The 21,280-nt window shown below is 44.0% G+C and overlaps 1 protein-coding gene across 2 annotated transcripts in view; it reads right to left on the reverse strand.

The window, feature by feature from the left end:
* SYTL1 (synaptotagmin like 1) overlaps window positions 1–21,280 on the reverse strand; it is a 308,605-nt gene that overhangs the window by 213,902 nt on the left and 73,423 nt on the right. The window contains exon 2 of one of the 2 annotated variants that reach the window (XM_073563993.1): window positions 16,581–16,789. In XM_073563993.1, coding sequence (XP_073420094.1) covers window positions 16,581–16,699 — 119 coding nt within the window. In that variant the 5' untranslated portion in view covers window positions 16,700–16,789. Of the gene's footprint in view, window positions 1–16,580; window positions 16,790–21,280 lie in introns of those variants that run through there. The other variant, XM_073563991.1, reaches the window with a different exon arrangement.

Below are 21,280 nucleotides of genomic sequence, written 5' to 3' on the forward strand. Positions count from 1 at the left end.
TCAGCACAGCCAGCTCCATAGCCCTCCCCAGAGGCAAACCCGAAAATGAGCTCACAACACGCTAGCGTATTTTCTGAGCGGGCTTTTAGTCCTGCCAGGGGGGTCATAACACACAGGTGATTTTGCCTGTTACCAGAAAGTAATGACAGGCTCATTTTGATAAAACTGAACAAAGCCTGGATTAGCCCTAGCTTTTCCACACCACCAGATGACAGCAGCACATACAGTGTTTTTAATCTTCAATATTTGAATGAGGCCCACCAGTTGTTGCCTTACAAGGTCTATGGGAGACTGGATTACCCCACTTATAACTTTTTTCTAGCTTTGCACTTTGCGCAAAGCCTTTATAAGTGTAGGAGTACATCAACTACAGTTTCAAAATATTTTAATGAGTCCCACAATTTGTTGCCTTCAAGGGTCTATGGATGACTGTATTACCTGCCTTATCAATTTTTCCTGGCTTTGCACTGTGTGCAGAGCTTTTATTAGTGTAGAAGTACCACAACTATACTTTGTTCACAATAGTTGAATGAGGTTGTACAGTTGGTGCCTTCAAGGATGTACGGATGGACCCTGTTTGTAATTTTTGGCAGGATTTGCACTTAGTGTATAGGCTTTACGAGTCTAGGAGTACCACCACATTACAATTTGAACAGAATATATATGAGGGCCTCTTTTATGTCTAATACAGAGTGTATTTGAGTCACTCCTCCGTCTCTAATTAACTCACTTCTTGCTTCCTTCATAGATTACACTGAAATTTCCCAAAAGAGTTATCAAAAATTAAATTATGGTTTACTTAAATTATTAGTTTTTTAAATACTTTTTAACCCCTTTACCACCTTGGACATATAGTATGTCCAATGAAGGCTCCCCCTGTTTGCTGCAGGCTTCGGCGATGAGCCCGCAACTTTTCCGGCACATGTGAGCTGATTTGAACAGCTGACATGTGCCCCTAACAGCCATGGGTGGAATCGCGATCCACCCGCAGCTGTTAACATGTTAAATACTGCTGTCAATCAGTCAATAATCATCAGTAATCCCGCCCATGTCAAATGACCGGGGGACACTGATGTGTTGGCATGACAACCCAGGGTCTGCAGCAGACCCCTGTGGTTGTCATTGCTGGATTGCTAAGAGCGCCACCCAGTGGTCGGCGCTCATGGCAAGTTATCATTTCAACTACTTAGAGAAGGGCTTCAGCCCTGCTCTGTGTAGAACTACCGATCGGATGATTGCAGCTTCTAGTCCACCAAGGAGGCTATTGAAGCAAGTGTAAAGTAAAAATTAAAAAATATATACAGTATATAAAAATATAAAAGTTCAAATCAACCCCAATACACATATTTGGAATCACCGCTTTCAGGATCGCCTGATCTTTCAATATATAAAAAAAAATTAATCCGATCGATAAATGGCCTAACTAGAAAAAATCAAAATGCCAGAATGACGCTTTTTTGGTCGCTGAAACATGCAGTAAAATGCAATAACGGGCGATCAAAAGATTGTATCAGTAAAAATGGTGGTCCCAATAAAATGGATCAGAAGGATAAGATGGTATCAACAAAAACGTCAACTTGGCACGCAAAAAATAAGCCCTCACCAATGGTGTCGTTCAAAAGTACAACTTATCCAGCAAAAAATCAAGTCCTCACACTGCCATATTGACAGAAAAATGAAAACGTTATGGTTCTTGGAAGAAGGCGAGCAGAAAATGGAAACTTAAAAATGGAAAAACTCAAGGTGGCGAAGGGGCTAAATTTTGTCTTACATACAAGTCATAACTAACCCCTTCCCGACATGTGCCATACTAGTACGGCTCTGCGGGAAGTGCGTTCCCACAAACAGCAGTACTAGCACGGTGCACCGATTGCGCGGCCTCACGTTAAGCACCGCGGAGATCGCATGTGGGTGTCAGCTTTATGTGACAGCTGAGACGCCTCAGCAATGCCCACGATCGGTAATAGCATCGATTGCGGGCATTTAACTCCTCTGATGCCACTGTCATTAGTGATAGAGGCATAGAGAAGCATCCCTCAGAACAACGTAATGTGATCGCGTTGTCCTGAGGGTCTCCATGTAGACCCCCAGCACTAAGATGGCAGCGGGGTCCTTCCGGGTCTTTCAGTGAGGTGGCTTGCGAGCGCCTGCTGAGAGCATGCACCGGCAAGCCTCCTTCACTGCCTGTCACACTGACACATCAATTGGTCTCCTATTTATTCATATATACAGTCATGGCCAAAAGTATTGACACCCCTGCAATTCTGTCAGATAATATTCAGTTTTTTCCTGAAAATGATTGCAAACACAAATTCTTTGGTATTATTATCTTCATTTAATTTGTCTTAAATGAAAAAACACAAAAGAGAATGAAGCAAAAAGCAAAACATTGATCATTTCACACAAAACTCCAAAAATGGGCCGGACAAAAGTATTGGCACCCTCAGCCTAATACTTGATTGCACAACCTTTAGCCAAAATAACTGCGACCAACCGCTTCCGGTAACCATCAATGAGTTTCTTACAATGCTCTGCTGGAATTTTAGACCATTTTTCTTTGGCAAACTACTCCAGGTCCCTGATATTTGAAGGGTGCCTTCTCCAAACTGCCATTTTTAGATCTCTCCACAGGTGTTCTATGGGATTCAGGTCTGGACTCATTGCTGGCCACCTTAGAAGTCTCCAATGCTTTCTCTCAAACCATTTTCTAGTGCTTTTTGAAGTGTGTTTTGGGTTATTGTCCTGCTGGAAGACCCATGACCTCTGAGGTAGACCCAGCTTTCTCACACTGGGCTCTAAATTATGCTGCAAAATTTGTTGGTAGTCTTCTGACTTCATAATGCCATGCACACGGTCAAGCAGTCCAGTGCCAGAGGCAGCAAAGCAACCCCAAAACATCAGGGAACCTCCGCCATGTTTGACTGTAGGGACCGTGTACTTTTCTTTGAATGCCTCTTTTTTCTCCTGTAAACTCTATGTTGATGCTTTTGCCCTAAAAGCTCTACTTTTGTCTCATCTGACCAGAGAACATTCTTCCAAAATGTTTTAGGCTTTTTCAGGTAAGTTTTGGCAAACTCCAGCCTGGCTTTTTTATGTCTCGGGGTAAGAAGTGGAGTCTTCCTGGGTCTCCTACCATACAGTCCCTTTTCATTCAGATGCCGATGGATAGTACGGGTTGACACCGTTGTACCCTCGGACTGCAGGGCAGCTTGAACTTGTTTGGATGTTAGTGGAGGTTCTTTATCCAACATCCGCACAATCTTGCGTTGAAATCTCTTGTCAATTTTTCTTTTCTGGCCACATCTAGGGAGGTTAGCCACAGTGTCATGGGCTTTAAACTTCTTGATGACACTGCGCACGGTAAACACAGGACCATTTAGGTCTTTGGAGATGGACTTGTAGCCTTGAGATTGCTCATGCTTCCTCACAATTTGGTTTCTCAAGTCCTCAGACAGTTCTTTGGTCTTCTTTCTTTTCTCCATGCTCAATGTGGTACACACAAGGACACAGGACAGAGGTTGAGTCAACTTTAATCCATGTTAACTGGCTGCAAGTGTGATTTAGTTATTGCCAACACCTGTTAGGTGCCACAGGTAAGTTATAGGTGCTGTTAATTACACAAATTAGAGAAGCATCACATGATTTTTCGAACAGTGCCAATACTTTTGTCCGCCCTCTTTGTTATGTTTGGTGTGGAATTATTTCCAATTTGGCTTTAGGACAATTCTTTTTGTGTTTTTTCATTTAAGACAAATTAAATGAAGATAATAATACCAAAGAATTTGTGTTTGCAATCATTTTCAGGAAGAAACTGAGTATTATCTGACAGAATTGCAGGGGTGTTAATACTTTTGGCCATGACTGTAAATTACTATAGACTATTTCTGTGATATATCTCATTGTTGTGTCTTATAAGTTTTTATTGATCTGATACTAAGCAGTGCAAAGTGTCAGATCAGCGATCTGACATTATATAGCGATGTCCTATACTGGGACAATGTAATAAAGTAAAAAAAAAAAATTATAACGTGTAAAAATATTTTTTTAAAAATTCCTAAAGAAAAAAATAAAATAAATATTTTCCCAATAAATGCATTTATGTAAATAAAAAAAAAGTATCGCTGCGTCAGTAACGATCCGCTCTATAAAACTATCCCACTAGTTAACCCCTTCAGTGAACACCATAAAAAACAAGGCAAAAAACAACAAAAAGTACAATAAAATGCGATCAAAAAGACGGATGCAAATAAAAATGGTACCGCTGAAAATGTCATCTTATCCTGCAAAAAACAAGCTGCCATACAGCTCCATCAGCAGAAAAATAAAAAAGTTATAGCTCCCAGAATAAAGCGATGCAAAAATAATTATTTTTTCTATAAAATAGTTTTTATTGTGAAAAAGCGCCAAAACAAAAAAAATATATAAATGAGGTATCACTGTAATCATACTGACCCGAAGAATAAAGCTGCCTTACCAATTTTACCACACATGGAATGGTATAAAAAAAAACAAAAAGCAATTGCTGAATTGCTGGTTTTTGATCATTCTGTCCCCCGCAAATCAGAGTAGAAAGCGATCAAAAAATGTCATGTGCCCAAAAATGGTACCAATAAAAACGTCAGCTCGTCCGGCTAAAAAACAAGCCATCACATGACTCTGTCGACTGAAATATGAAAAAATTATAGCTCTCAAAATATAGTGATGCAAAAACTAGTTTTCGCAATAACAAGCGTCTTTTAGTGTGTGACAGCAGCCAAACATAAAAACGAGATATAAATCTGGTATCGCTGTAATCGCACCAACCCAAAGAATAAAACCGCCTAATCACTTATACCGTACGAGGAACGGCATAAAAAATAAATAAAACCAAATCTTGACATGCTATTGATTTTTTCATTCTGCCTCCCAAAGATCACAATAAGGATTGGCACACATTTAGGCCGCTTTCACACTTCAGGCTTTCGGTATCCGGCATGGTGCGGTGAAAAACCGGACTACCAGATCCGGCCGCAAACGCAGACACCGGATCCTTCTTTTTGCCGGATATATTCCTGGCAGAGAAGGTTTCCGGGCATGCGCAGTGCGAAAAACCGGTCCGGCGTTGGGAAAAAACGTTGCATGCCACATTTTTTCCCGACGCCGGACTGGCTATTTTCTCCGGATCCGGAAAAACCGGACGCGCCGCATTGCCATCCAGCGCAATGCGGCACCAATGAAACAGCACGGGGGAAAAGCCGGATCTGGTCGTAACAGGCGCCGGATCCGGCAGTCCGGTTTTTCGCAGCACCATGCCGGATACTGAAAGCCTGAAGTGTGAAAGTGGCCTTATCCTGTGCTCTGTGCTGAGCTCTTACATCAGGATTTCTCTGTAAATCTCTGAAATACATGATTCAGACAGAACAAACGGCAGAAAACTCCCTCTAATGAGGCAGATGGAGTCACTGTGGACACCATATAAACCGGGATCGGCGGTGTCCGTGTTTTTAGGATTACAGTTTTGTGCAATTCTGAAAAGGACACCTCTGAACAGAGGCCAGACGGAGTCAAGAGTAAATCTGCTGCCTCATTATAGCGAATGGATCCCTTGGGGGTTTCATCTGTAATGTCATTCAGAGATTTAGATGGAACCCCAAAGTAAGTGATCAGCATAGACCATCAGATGTGATCCCAAACGTTATGTAAAATGTTCCCAATAAAAGCTTCAACTCAATCCACAAAAAAAGCAAGTCCCCACTCAGATCTGTTATCTGTTAATGGAAACATAGGAGGCTTCCATGTTACTAGTAGCACAAAGGCTCTGGAAAAGCAAAATGGTTCCGCACGCGCCAAACGAAATTCAGCAAATTCTCCGCTCCCAAATCCAAATGCCTCCCCCTTTTGAGCCTCAGTGTGCCTAAACAACATTTAGTGCCCACGTTTGGTATTTCTGTAGTGATGAGAGCCTGCCTAACTTACAGGTGCGTATCTCCAGAAGCATGAGCTGGGAATATAAAATGCATTAGTATATAAAATGTTTCTATACTAATGCACAAAGCATGGGCAACAAACAAGGAGAATTGGAACTACTAACGCAAGAAAAGAAATATGATGTCATTGGAATCACTGAAACTTGGTGGGACAATACACATGATTTGAATACAAGACTAGAAGGATACAACTTATTTGCAAGAAACAGACTTGATAAACGAGGAGGAGGTGTCGCATTGTATGTTAGAAACGTGTATTTCTGCACAGAGATTGAACCTTCAGAGACTGGGAGTTCTGTGGAAACTGTTTGGGTAAGAATACAAGGGCAGAACAATGGAAAGGACACCATTGTAGGCATTTACTACAGGCCGCCTGTGCAAGCTGAAGATATGGATGAACTCTTTATGCATCAAATGGCCAAGTTCTCCAAAAAATATGACATAGTTGTCATGGGAGATTTCAACAATCCAGACATTTGTTGGGAATCTCTCTCAGGCAAAACTAACAGGTCAAGGAAATTCTTATCCTCTCTTGCTGACAACTTTATCTTCCAAAAGGTAGGGGAGAAAACAAGGGGAACTGCTACCTTGGATCTAATCCAATAAACAGGGAGGAAATGGTTGAGGAGATAAAAGTGGTAGCGACCATGCTATTTTAGAATTTTTGATAACTAGAGGAGGAAGACCTGTGAAGACTCATGCGTCAAGGTTAGATTTCAGAAAGGCAGATTTTAAGGGATTCAGAAAGATAATTGGAGGGATCCAATGGCTGGATATCCTTAAAGACAAAAATGTCCAGGAAGGATGGGAAATCTTGAAAAATGAAATTCTCAAAGCACAATTGTTAACAATTCCGAAAAGAGGGAAGAATAGGAAGCATTTAAGGAAACCAGGATGGATGAACACAGAACTTAAGCACAAGCTAAAAAGGAAGAAAAAAATGTTTATAAAATGGAAAGAGGGAGGCATTTCTAAAGAAGAATACAATGCTGTCTGCAGAACGTGCAGGGCACAAATCAGATTATCTAAAGCTGACAATGAATTGAGGCTTGCAAGAGATGTCAAAAGCAATAATAAAGGATTTTGGGGATATGTCAAAAGTAAAAGAAAAGTCAAAGATGCTATAGGATTTTTACAGGATGAAAATGATGAAATGGTAAGACAGGATGTTGACAAGGCCGAACTTTTAAATTCCTATTTTGCATCTGTTTTCTCTCAGAAAGGAAATGTAACATCAACTGTTCTTCACTGTCCTATTAAGGGAATAGAAGAATCCAGGATATCTATAAACAGAAAGATAGTGAGGAAACACTTAGCTATCCTAAATTAATTCAAGTCTCCAGGTCCACATGAATTACACCCCAGAGTACTGAAGGAGATAGCAGAAGAAATTTTTGAACCCCTCTCCATAATCTTTGAAAATTCTTGGAGAACAGGAGAAGTCCCAGAAGACAGGAGAAGAGCAAATGTTGTTCCTATCTTCAAAAAGGGGAAGAAGGTGGACCCAGGCAACTATAGGCAGGTGAGTCTGACTTCTATACCAGGAAAGATCTTTGAACAAATTATTAAACATGTATGTCAGTACCTGGATAAGAATGAAGTGATTAAACAGAGTCAGCATGGGTTTGTAACTAATAAGTCATGTCAGACTAACTTAATTTCCTTCTATGATGGAATGACTAATTGGGTGGATCAAGGAAATGCTGTAGATATAGTATATCTTGACTTCAGCAAAGCATTTGACAAAGTATCTCATACAATCCTTATTGAAAAAATGACTAAGTATGCAATGGACAAGGCAACTGTTAGGTGGATTCATAACTGGCTTAGTGATCGGACCCAAAGAGTGGTCGTAAATGGCTGCACATCCAGTTGGAAGAATGTCTCAAGTGGGGTACCACAGGGCTCTGTCCTGGGCCCTGTATTGTTCAACATCTTTATCAATGATTTAGATGAAGGAATTGAGGGTAAACTAATTAAATTTGCTGATGACACAAAGCTAGGAGGGATAGCTAATACTAGAGAAGAGAGAGAGAGGATTCAAAAAGATATAAATAAACTGGAGAAGTGGGCAGCAACTAACAGAATGGTTTTTAACAGGGAAAAATGCAAAGTACTACATCTGGGCAATAAAATGAAAAAAGCATATACAGAATGGGAGGAATAGGGCTAAGCAACAGCACATGTGAAAAAGACTTGGGTATACTAATAGAACACAGACTGAATATGAGTCAACAGTGTGATGCAGCAGCTAAAAAGGCAAATGCAATTCTAGGATGTATTAACAGAAGCATACAGTCTAGATCACGTGAAGTCATTATTTCCCTCTACTCCTCTTTGGTCAGACCTCATCAGGAATATTGTGTCCAGTTTTGGGCACCACATTTTAAAAAAGACATCAACAAACTGGAGCAAGTTCAGAAAAGAGCGACCAGAATGGTGACCGGTCTGCAAACCCTGTCTTATGAGGAAAGGTTGCAGGATTTGGGAATGTTTAGTTTGCAAAAGAGAAGACTGAGAGGAGACTTAATAGCTGTCTACAAATATCTAAAGGGCTGTCACATTGTAGAAGGATCAACTTTATTCTCATTTGCACAAGGAAAGACTAGAAGCAATGGGATGAAACTGAATGGGAGGAGACACAGATTAGATATTAGAAAAAACTTTTTGACAGAGTGATCAATGAGTGGAACAAGCTGCCACGAGAAGTGGTGAGTTCTCCTTCAATGGAAGTCTGCAAACAGAGGCTGGACAGACATCTGACTGGGATGATTTAGCGAATCCTGCTTTGAGCAGGGGGTTGGACCAGATGGCCCAGGAGGTCCCTTCCAACTCTACGATTCTATGATTCTAATAAAGTACTGGTCACTACAACGTACTGGTCACTACAACGGCAGTTCGCAATTTTCACTCAGTAACTGCCGCCTGTTTCTGGAAAACACCCATGGAGCTAAATCATCACTACATCTGTAGATAAATTCCCAAAATGGAGTCACCTGATGGGGGTTTCCACTGTTTAGACACATCAGTGGCTCTCCAAACGCGACACGGCATCCGCTAATTAATGCAATAAATTTTACATTCAAAAAACCAAATGGTGCTCCTTCCCTTCCAAGATCTGCCGTGCGCCCAAACTGTAGTATTCCCCCACATATGGGGTATTGGTGTACTCAGGAGAAATTACACAACAAGTTGTATGGAGCAATTTCACCTCTTACCCTTATGAAAATGCAAAATATTGAGCTAAAAAAAGATTTATTTTGGAAAAATGCGATTTTACTTCCCCGACTCTACATTATAAACTTCTGTGAAGCACCTGTGGATTCAAGGTGCTCAATACACATCTAGATAAATTCCCTAAGGGGTCTAGTTTCCAAAATGGTGTCACTTGTGGAGGTTTTCCAGTATTAAGGAACCTCAGTGGCTCTCCAAATGCAACATGGCAACCGCTAATTATGTCAGCATATTTTAGATTCATAAAGTCAAATGGCGCTCCTTCCCCACCAAGCCCTGCCGTGCACCCAAACAGTAGACAGTAGTATTCCCCCACATATTGGGTATCTGCAAACTCAGGAGAAATTGCACAACAAATTACATGGAGCAATTTCTCCTGATACTCTTATGAAAATGCAAAATTTGAGGCTAGAAAAGATTTATCTGGGAGAAATGCGCTTTTTTTTTTTCACAGCTTAACGTTATAAACTTCTGTAAAGCACCTGGGGGTTCAAGGTGCTCAATACACATCTAGATAACTCCAACACAATAAGTGAGAAAATAGAAGTCGCAGACGGCACCGCTATTACCATATATCAGGTGATGGTATGCGTCTGGCAGCAAGCTGTCATCCAATGCTCCTGGGTGCTTGACCTCGCAGTGATCAAATAATTGAATCCATATGAAGAAAAAGGTCGCACTCGACAGGATGAAATATAGAAATATAGCTCCTTTATTGACACTTAGTTACATGTCAGGTCAGAGTAGAGTGGCAAGAGTGTTCACAAGCTGACATTGTGACACAGTCAGCTTGTGAACACTCTTGCCACTCTACTCTGACCTGACATGTAACTGCGTGTCAATAAAGGAGCTATATTTCATCCTGTCGAGTGCGACCTTTTTCTTCATATGGACACATCTAGATAAGTTCCCTAAGGGGTTTAGTTTAGAAAATGGTGTCACTTGCTGAGGGTTTCCTCTGTTTAGGCACATCAGGGGCTCTCCAAACACGACATGGCAACCGCAAATTATTCCAGCAACTTTTACATTCAAAAAGTGAAATGGCGCTCCTTCCCTTCCGAGCCCTGCCGTGTGCCAAAACAGTAGATTTCCCCCACATATGGGGTATAGGCATTCTCAGAAGAAATTGCACAACAAAATGTATGGTCCATATTCTCCTGTTACCGTGGCGAAAATAAAAAAAAATAGATCTAAAGAAAAAATTTTGTGAAAGAAAAGTAAGTGTTTATTTTTTCCTTCCCATAAATTCCTGTGAAGCACCTGAAGGGTTAATAAACTTCTTGAATGTGGTTTTGAGTACCTTGAGGGGTGCAGTTTTTAGAATGGTGTCATTTTTTGGTATTTCCTGTCATATAGGCCCCTCAGGCTAAGTGCCCACGTTGCAGAAATGCTGCGGAAATGTCCGTAGCATTTCCGCAACTCCCTGCTGCGGGTAAAATGCATGCGGAATTCACATGTGTTTTCCCACGTTTTGCAAGCGTTTTTAGTTTGCAGAATGCTTGCGCTTTCCAAACTATTTGAAGCATCGCTTGGAAAAGTGATTGACAGGTTGGTCACACTTGTCAAGCACAGTGCTTGACAAGTGTGACCAACTTTTTCTATTGATGCTGCCTATGCAGCATCAGTAGTAAATGATAGGATGTTAAAAATAATTAAAAAAAAAAATAAAAAATCGGGATATACTCACCTTCTGTCGGCCTCCGGAGCGCTCCCGCCTCTCAGCCACGCTGCTGGCATCTTCCATTCCAAGGGATGCCTTGCGACAATGACCTCTGATGACGTAGCATCTCCCGAGACCGCTACGTCATCAGAGGTCATTCTCGCAATGCATCCCTGGGAACGGAAGATGCTGACAGCGTGACTGAGAGGCGGGAGCGCTCCGGGGGGCCGCCAGAAGAGTATTTCCCGATTTTTTATTTTAATTCTATTTTTTACAGGGATATGGTACCCAGGGCATGGAGGAGAGTCTCCTCTCCTCCAGACCCAGGGTACCATCCGCACATGAAGCACTCACTTTACGCATGGTGGGCATAGCCACATGCGTAAAGTAAGCGTTTCAATGCAATCCTATGGAGGTGTAATCGCTGCGATTCCGCAGTAAGAATGGACATACTGCGGATTTTACCGCTATGCGATTCCGCAGTGGTAAAATCCGCAGCATGGGCACAGCAACTGCGGAATCCCATAGGATTGCATGGGGATGCGTTTTTGAAGCGTTTTTTTAAGCGTTTCCGCGGTCGCAAAAACGCCGTGGAAACGCATAAAAAACGCAACGTGGGCACACAGCCTCAAGGTCACTTCAAATTTGATGTGGTCCCAAAAAAAAAATGGTTTTGCAAATTTTGTTGTAAAAATGAGAAATCGCTGGTCAACTTTTAACCCTTACAACTTCCTAACAAAAAGATTGTTTCCAAAATTGTGCTGATGTAAAGTAGACATGTGGGTAATGTTATTTATTAACTATTTTGTGCGATTTGACTCTGATTTAAGGGCATAACTTTGAAAATTGCGAAATTTTCAACATTTTCACCAAATTTAAGTTTTTTTAACAAATAAAAGCAAGTCATAGCTAAGAAATTTTACCACTACTAAGTACAATATGTCTCGAGAAAACATCCTCAGAATCAGCGGGATCCGTTGAAGTGTTCTATAGTTATAACCTCACAAAATGATAGTGGTCAAAATTGTAAAAATTGGCCTGGTCAGGAAGGTGAAAACAGGCTTCGGGGTGAAGGGGTTAAGGAAAAAAGTTTCTTAACATTTTTTTCCTGTAAACAATAAGTTCCCTTCAATTTTGAATGTTTTAAGTGGAGTAAAATTGTGACACCATTGTTCTCAGCAGCAATCTGGGAGTCAGAGATGCTTCCAGGGGTCTTCCCCATGCTGAACTCCTTCCATTCAGCAGTTTTTCCATACATTTCAACATTTTCACATTATACTCATTACTCAAAACGATCATTCAAGCATTAGGAATTATCCCAGTTCGAGCAACGAGCATCCGAGCATTTTAATGTTTGCTCATCTCTCTCTAGTGCATGTTTATCTGATATTGTCAGCATTGATTGACATTCCTTCAAAGTCTGATACTGTCCAAGGGGATGGCAATGCCTAATTCTCAACTAGTTCATACATTTCCAAATGGAATAATGGAGGAACACCATCATTCAGAATTCATAGAAAATATCCTCCAGAACTGATTTTTTGTGGGAAATTCAAGTACCGTATTTACAGGCAGGTTAGGCGAGAAGACAGGACCTTGTAGATTGTGTTTCTATAGGATCACATTTGTTCTTTGTATACAATGCACAACCTTATAAATAATGCAACAGATACAAACTGACAGATGTGCCAACCAGATTCCTTGGAAAAAAAAGTTTTGCAGATGCTTTTAAAGGGTATCTTTTAGAACCTTTATGCTTTAGTGTCTGAAGGCAGAATAAAGTATAGACATACAAACTGAATTTAATGTTCTGTCAATGTGTAGTAGTTTGGGTGAACTTCCATTTTCCTCCCTTCAGAAACATGTTAGGCCTCTTTCACACATCAGTTTTTTGCCTTCAGGCGCGATCCGGCTTTTTTTTGTATAACCGGATCCGGCAAAATGCAATGCCGGATCCAGTTTTTCCCCATTGACTTGCATTAGCGCCGGATCGTGCCGGATGGCATTGCGTTTCATCCGTTTTTTGCCGGATCCGGCAACTTGTCTCATTCCGGCGTCTGGAAAAAACGGCTACTGTAACGTTTTTTGTCTCCGGCGAAAAAGCCGGAAGCGCCGGATCCGGCGCTTCCAGCTTTTTGCTACAATGAAAGTCTATGGGCGCCGGAATGCGCCGGATCCAGAAAAAGACGGATCCAGCCACCGGATCCGTTTTTTTTAAGTCTGCGCATGCTCAGATCCAATTGGCCAGCCCCCAGGAACAGATATAACCTGCTAGACGGATCCAGCAAAAAAACGGATCCGTTTCTACAGTTCTCCAAAATTTATGCCGGATCCGTTTTTTCTAAAAATAGCCGGATCCTGCCTGACGGCAAAAAACTGATGTGTGAAAGTAGCCTTAATGTTAACAGCAAAGTCCGATGTACTCAAGATTCATCTGCTCTTTAGTTGATGATAGATTTATCCATGTTACTATGCACAGGAAGAAGTCTGTTAATTTGTGGTTGGAAAGCAACAACATACAATCAAAACAATAGACGCTTCGCTGGCAGTGATGAAAGTATCCTGATAGTAATAAGATGTACGGTAATTTCTCCAAAACTTAAGGTACTGTCACACTTAGCGATGCACCAGCGATCCCGACCAGCGACAGGCAGATCTCACCAGCGACATCGCAGGGGTCGGGGGTCGTTACTTACCTGTCAGATGCGGTGATCCTGACGTCCTCCCGCCCGCGTCCACGCGTCGCTCGTCGTCACAGCAGGAAGCCCCAGCAGGAAGCTGATGACGAGAAACGGTTCAGGACGTTCTCGCGCGATCAGCGATAACCAGCGGGGGAGCGGTCGGAGGTAAGTATCAGACATAGCGATATCTCTATAACGTCACAAAAACCAGTGACATTATAGCGATATTGCTAGCGATATCGCTTAGTGTGACAGGCCCTTTACAGAGAAGGCCATAGACAATGAGAGGAGGCCAACATGACGATGGTTTGGTGGGAAGGTGATGTAACGTGGCTTAGGGTGGCAGCTATGGGCGAGGTACTCGTCTTCCATACTCTGGCATATGTGAGGTAGTGACCGGAGTCATACGTGAGGGTCATTATGTGTCTCCCAGGATGCGCTCAGAAGCATATTAGATCCATTGGAGTGCCTTGTGGTCACAGCAGCATGCCTGTGAGTCATAACGCAGAATAAAAGTAAGTTGGAACCTGGTCAAGTTATTTTGACCAAGGAGCTTGTTCAGGAAAACCTGGTATGGGCTTTTATTTTTAAAACAGACTGCAGGAAGGTAGTGGGGTCTGGTCCGTTTCCTCCAGCCCAGATCTTATAAGTGGCCTATAGCCACAGATTGGAGTGGAGAAAAAAACCTGCAGGAAGAGTTTTGGTGTGTCAGTTTTGGTCTTGCAAGCAAACAGCAGGTGGTCTGCAGAGCACTCCCTGTGTGAGGCAACACCGTTCCAAGTGGAGCCAAAAGGTCTGGCACCACCTGCATACACAGCAGTGCAGTCGCTCACAGTAACTACCCCCGGACTGTTTTTTTTTTTGCTTTCCCGGCTGCGATCCGGAGGATACAGCATGCTGTGCACTGTGTGAGTTTTTTGGGACATTAAACACGTTTTGTTTTTGAACCTGCTTGAGTCACTGCCTCATCACTGCACAGCGTGGACACTGCTGCTTTACACACGTTACATGAAAATGGGGGTCGAGGCTAGTTGTGTGGACTTGTGTCACTTTGGCGATACACCTCTGCTGCTGGAATAAGATGTGTCTGTCAATACTTTAGGCTGACCTCAGAGAGCATCTGTAACTTCTGCCGGCACCTCCTCCCACCATGCGGGGACTCCAGCAGCGTTCACCTGAGCTGCCTCCTTCTTCCCTGTGCACACTGCACTGTGCTTCGGTGGCGCGCTCCCCTGCTCTTAAAGGGGTGGTGCGCACACATTGTAAAATGCCCCCAGCTAACAGCTGGGAGGAATTTAGTTAATGTGATTCCCTGCAAGGTGTCTCCCAGCCAATAGATGGGAGGCATCTTGTATAAAAGGCAGGGAGGTGCCTGAGCAACCCCTATAGTTAGTCTTCGTGGTGTTGGTGTGTGCTACTGTTTGTTTCCAAGACCCCCATCTTTAGTCTGTTAAAGTTATTCCTGTATGCGGTGTTCAAATTAGCCTAGTATAGTTTGTCCGTGTTCCTATGGCTGGGGTTACACTGTGTTAATGCAGTCCGTTTAACGGATTGCATTACACCGCGGCATAACGCGATGTAACACAATCCGTTAACGCTGCCATTAACTCCCATTATCGGGTGATGAAGTATCTGCGATCGCGTTATGCTATAGCGTTAATGCAGTCTAGCAACGCTATGCGTTGAACGAACTGCATTAATGCAGTGTAACCCCAGCCTATGACTTCTTCGGCGATATCCTATACCCAGTCTCCTGGCCCAGGTGCGGCCAGTCCTGTGTCCAATGTCCCTGGTCCTAGTGTAGTCAGCTCCAGAACTGATTCTTGATATCTTCATGTATGAACAAGAACCCATCTTCAATATTCAAGTCGTTCTTACAGTTCGTCCGTCTCCATTTACAGTTTGCCAGTGACCTCGGTCACATTTCCCCATGTCAGTGAACCTGACCCCTTGGATCGGTAGCTGCAGTACCGGCGTCTGCCTAGCAGTGGTACCTGACAGCTACATGTAGCCCAGTCTGTCTCCACCATCAGGAGCTCAAGGTAGCAGGATAGCTTTGCCCCTTGCTAAGCAGATCCAGCTCTGTGGCACGGTGGGTTCACAAACCACATGCACAACCTGCAGGCGTGACAGCAGACAGCATCGACGTGAAAGTTATGAGTAAAGTAGTAGATTAGCTAGCCTCAATCGTGTCATGCCAATGAGCTTATCTGTAAAGTGCGGAGGTTGTCTTTACATTATTCTAATTTGGTCTGGATGACCACATTACTTCTGTTGGTTCCTGCATCACACGCCATACCCGATTTTGGTCTCTGGCCACTGCAGGAACAATGTCTATTTTCTTCCACCCGCATATCTTTTCAGGCTACAATGAAGAATCCTCAACACTGAGGAAGAAAGGTGACATATTTTTGGGGTACTTTCCAGGCAGTTCCACACTTGGGTACTACATTTGTTAGGGCAGGAGCAGCATATGGGGCATGAAAGGGTTACAGTATATAGAAACCCCCCTTAAAAATCTGCTTCTGCCACACAATTTGGAGGAAAGTGTTTCATCATGGCATATTGGTGGTATTAAACCCTTTTTTTATACAAGCACTGGTATTTTGACCCCTTGCATTTTATACAGTTACAGTAAAGTGGTCCTTGTATTTAGAATTCTAGGTTATTTTAATAGTACCATTAAAAGTTATATTTTACTATATCTACATTATCTAGCTCTACTTGCTGATAATAGATATTTGCATACTGAGAATTCAATTGGGATATCTGATTCTAAATCAGACTGTAGCTGATTCTTTCCATCTACTGTTGGAGCAAAGGTGAACATACAACACATTTGTATCTTGGATGTCTGCTCTTAACAGATCTATTACAGATCTGTTACATACAAGTGTGCACGCATTCTGATACCTATAGAGAAGTAAATTGTGAAAATAACAGTCCCTTTTTTTAAATAAACAAGCACGCATAGAAAAGTGACTTATGTCTAACTTTTGGTTAAAAAATGTTATTTTTCCACAGTTAATAATTACTTACAGTATTCGCTGTTGGTCCTTCTCCCTTAGCTGTGTGTCTCGTTCCAAAACTTGAGTTATTGCTCTTTGCTCCTCTCCTGTCAAGAAACTGAGATCCAAAAGGTCCCCACTATCATCCATTCTTTGCCCACATTGGTCACACTAGCGGCATGGAGTGCAACTCAATCACAGCTGAATGATCAGGTAGTATGATGTATGCCTGTTTGGCACCTAGAGAGGTACAAAAGATAAGGAAAAAGATATCTTGAAGGATACATGAGATTCAATAAATAATGAACACACACTGTGGGGGAGTACACTGGTTGCTGTTGCTTGATGCATTTACAGGATGTATGTTTAATGCAAATACCACAAGACTTAAATAAGGAAGTGAAGACTTTTGGAGAAAGTTTGCAGAACAAAATCATTTCAGGCATCACTAAAACCATTTTTTAACCAAATATTTAGTAAGGTTTGAATTTAGGGTCATGTTTTTCTTACTATGTGCTATTGGTAAATTTTACAATAGTTTATATGGAAAAAACATCACAGTAGGGATTCAAGGTGCAGTAGAGTTTCTACCAAGAAACAGGTGGACTAAAAATACCTATATACATATCTACAATGGTTATATTCAGTAGTGTAGCTACCGGGGGGGGCAGAGGGGGCGGTGGCCCCGGGCCCCGCACTCTGAGGGGGCCCACCCCAAGCCAGGCTATGTAACTGTATCGGCATGTGCAGCGCGCCGATGCAGTTACGTTCTGTAGCAGAGCGGGGAGAATCGATCTCCCTACTCTGCCGCCAGGCCACTATGGGGCCCTTAAGCAGGTAGGAGGACCCCAATGCCAGCAGTGGGTCCCCACCTCACAGCCAGCAATGACGATGCTGCCGGGCTATTCTGTGCGCACAGGACCTGTGATGAGGTCACAGGAGGGGAGGAGTCAGGGGTCACATGATCAGGGGCCGGACTCTGCTGTGCTGGTTGTCATGGTGCTGGATGAGGTGATGTTTTTGTGTGGGGTCAGGAGGGGTTTACATGGTGGATGTAGCAGAGCTGTGTGTGTATGAGTTGTACGGAGTGGAGCCGTGTGTGTATTGAGGTGTACAGAGCAGAGCCGTGTGTGTATGAGGTGTACAGAGCGGAGCCGTGTGTGTATGAGGTGTACAGAGCAGAGCCATGTGTGTATGAGGTGTACAAAGCGGAGTCGTGTGTGTATGAGGTGTACAGAGCGGAGCCACGTGTGTATGAGGTGTACAGAGCAGAGCCGTGTGTGTATGAGGTGTACAGAGCGGAGCCGTATGTGTACAAGGTGTACGGAGAAGAGATATGCGTGTATGAGGTGTAAGGAGGAGCGGAGCCACGTGTGTATGGGGTGAGCGGAGCCGTTTGTGTGCGAGGTGTACGGAGCAGAGCCGTGTGTGTATGGCCTGGGCGGAGCGGAGCCGCGTGTGTATGGGGTGTGCAGAGCAGAGCCATGTGTGTACAAGGTGTATGGAGCGGAGCCGCATGTGTATGGGGTGTGTGGAGCGGAGCCACATGTGTATGGGGTGTGCGGAGCGGCGCCGTGTGTGTATGGGGTGTGCAGAGCGGAGACGTGTGTATACAAGGTGTACGGAGCGGAGCCGTGTGTGTGTACGGGGTGTGCGGAGCGGAGCCGTGTGTGTATGGGGTGTGTGTGGAGCGGAGCCGTGTGTGTGCAAAGTGTACGGAGTGGAGCCATGTGTGTACAGGGGGTGTGGAGGGGAGCCGTGTGTACGGGGTGTACGGAGCGGAACCATGTGTGTACGAAGTGAAAGGAGAGGAGCTGTGTGTGTACGAGGTTTACGGCATGGAACCATGTGTGTACTGAGTGGAGCTATATGTGTGCTAGGTTTACAGAGTGGAGCCGTGTGTGTACGAAGTATACAAAGCGGAACCGTGTGTGTATGAGGTGTGCGGAGCCGTGCGTGTACAAGATGTATGGTGGGAAGCATTCCTACCTAACAAACGTCCCGGATCCAGTGGGACAGTCCCGATTTTGAGAGTCTGCCCCGCTGTCCCGGCCGGGAGCTTACTTTCCTGCGGACACAAGAGTACACTGTGGAGCCCCGAAGAGCACTTTAAAACTCACGTGTGACGTTCCACTGGAAGTGATGTGCTGGAAGCAGAAATTAGGTAATTTCGGGAGGAGATTGTGACGAAACCATGGAGGCACTTAAGGGAATGCTACAGATCCATCACCATGTCCTCTGACAGCACTGACAGTGGGATCGCCTTGGAATCAGGGATGCCGGCCATGATATGTCCTGCATCGGGAGGCTCAGGTGGGCACTACAATTGCAGCCGGGCTGCTATAGTATCTTTATAGAATCTTTCTCTCTGTTTCTTTCTTTGTTCTTTCTCTCTGTTTCTATAGGGGATGGGGGGTGCTGCCTTATACAACAGTCTGCCTATAGGGGATGGGGGGCTGCCTCATAATACAGTCTGCCTATAGGGGATGGGGAGGCTGCCTTATACTACAGTCTGCCTATAGGGGATGGGGAGGATGCCTTATACTACAGTCTGCCTATAGGGGATGGGGAGGCTGCATTGTACTACAGTCTGCCTATGGGGGAGTGCTGCCTTATATTACAGTCTGCCTATAGGGGGGTGCTGCCTTATGGGGGGCTGCAATATACTATTGAGTCTGCCTATGGGGGGCTGCATTATACTGTAGAGTCTGCCTATGGTGGCTGCATTATACTATATGGAGGCATCTAGGGGGCCATCATATAGTGTGGGGATTACAGTGAGGGGGCATCATACAGTGTTGGAGCCATCATTGGGAGATATTAAGAGGTCAGTATGTATCCTGTGAGGGGGCATTATACTGTGTATAGGGGCGCTGTACAGGGGGGAGACTCAAGACTTTATTAAATGTAAAGTGGGCACTTATTGTTATAGGGATATTCAGGTTACTATGACTGTCAAAGGGGCACACAGAGGGCATTATTACATTCTAGGGGACAAAATTTGGGCACTGTTTTCTAGGGCACTAGCACCCGCCATTACTATATAAGGCTGGTTTCACATTTGCGTTTTTTAGCGCTGGAAAAAAACGCTAACCTGCGCATGCGTTTTTTCCCCTATATTTAACATGGGTGCGCATACCTGCGCGCTTGTAAGCGCATGTATGCGATTTTCATGCGCTGTGTTTTTTTGGGGTGTGCGATTGGATTTTCCAGACGCATCATGTTGCATTTTTTGGCCCTGCAAAAAAGCGCATGCGCACATATGCGCACGTTTTGCGCTAAAAATGGCCATTATAGCCTATGGATGCGCATATGTGCGCACTGGCATGCTCATGTAAGCGTTTTTTTGCATATGCGTTTTTTTTTTTAACCATGGAATTTAGGGGTTTGGGTTAGAGTTAGGGTTAGTTAAGGGGGTTTAGGGTTAGGGTTAGGGTCAGGGTCAGGGTTAGGGTTGGGTTTTGGGTCAGGGTTAGGGTTAAGTATGGTTTGGTTAAGGGTTAGGGTCAGGGTTAGGGTCAGGATTAGGGTTAAGTATGGTTTTGTTAAGGGTTAGGGTCAGGGTTAGGGTTAGGGTTAGGGTTAGGGTCAGGGTTAGGGTTAGGGTTAGGGTCAGGGTTAGGGTTAGGGTTAGGGTTAGTTAGGGTTTAGGGTTTGGGTTAGGGTTAAGTATGATTTGGTTAAGGGTTAGGGTCAGGGTTAGGGTTAGGGTCAGGGTTAGGGTTAGGGTCAGGGTTAGGGTTAGTAAAGTCATGGTTTGGGTAGTGTGAGGGGCCAACTAAAAATGTTGGAAAAAAACGCAAACGCGGTAAAAACGCACTAAAAACGCATACAAACGCTTAAAAACGCTGCGTTTTTTTCATGCATGCTCATAAAAATGCTTGAAAAAATCGCAGCAGTTGTATGCTTTTGTATGCGTTTTTTCAATGCGTTTTTTTGCGGGAAAAACGCGCTGCAAAAAAAAGCAAGTGTGAAACTAGCCTTATAGTGGGTTGCTTTAGAATTTAGAGGCGACACAGAACCACACAATAGGTGCTGTAATAGGGACACATACGGCAGCAGCGGCTCAGTATTGGGGTATCAGGTGCAATAATAGGGACACATACGGCAGCAGCGGCTGAGCATTGGGGTATCAGGTGCAGTAATAGAGACACATACGGCAGCAGCGGCTCAGCATTGGGGTATCAGGTGCAGTAATAGAGACACATACGGCAGCAGCGGCTCAGCATTGGGGTATCAGGTGCAGTAACAGGGACACATACGGCAGCAGCGGCTGAGCATTGGGGTATCAGGTGCAGTAATAGAGACACATACGGCAGCAGCGGCTCAGCATTGGGGTATCAGGTGCAGTAATGGGGACACATACGGCAGCAGCGGCTGAGCATTGGGGTATCAGCTGCAGTAATAGGGACATACGGCAGCAGTGGCTCAGTATTGGGGTATCAGCAGGATGAGGGGTTTGTGCAGGTTGGGGATAGATGGTGATGGAGCTGGAATATGAGAAGTGAAACGAGTCTTTCAAAAACGCACGCGCACGAAACGCGTACAAACGGATGCAAACGCTAGACCATGCGCCTGCCATGTTAAACATAGGGGCGCATGCGTATGGACGCGCACGATGCGCTGCGCTAAAAAACGATAATGTGAAAGTAGCCCTACAGAAATAGAAACCACTGGAGCCATAGGCGGAGGAGGACATGACTTGGGGATGGGTGGACCTTTACTCCTGCA

The sequence above is a fragment of the Dendrobates tinctorius genome, unplaced genomic scaffold (genome assembly GCF_039654945.1).
Source record: "Dendrobates tinctorius isolate UK_male_01 unplaced genomic scaffold, ASM3965494v1 ptg000015l, whole genome shotgun sequence".
NCBI classification, from domain to species: domain Eukaryota; kingdom Metazoa; phylum Chordata; class Amphibia; order Anura; family Dendrobatidae; genus Dendrobates; species Dendrobates tinctorius.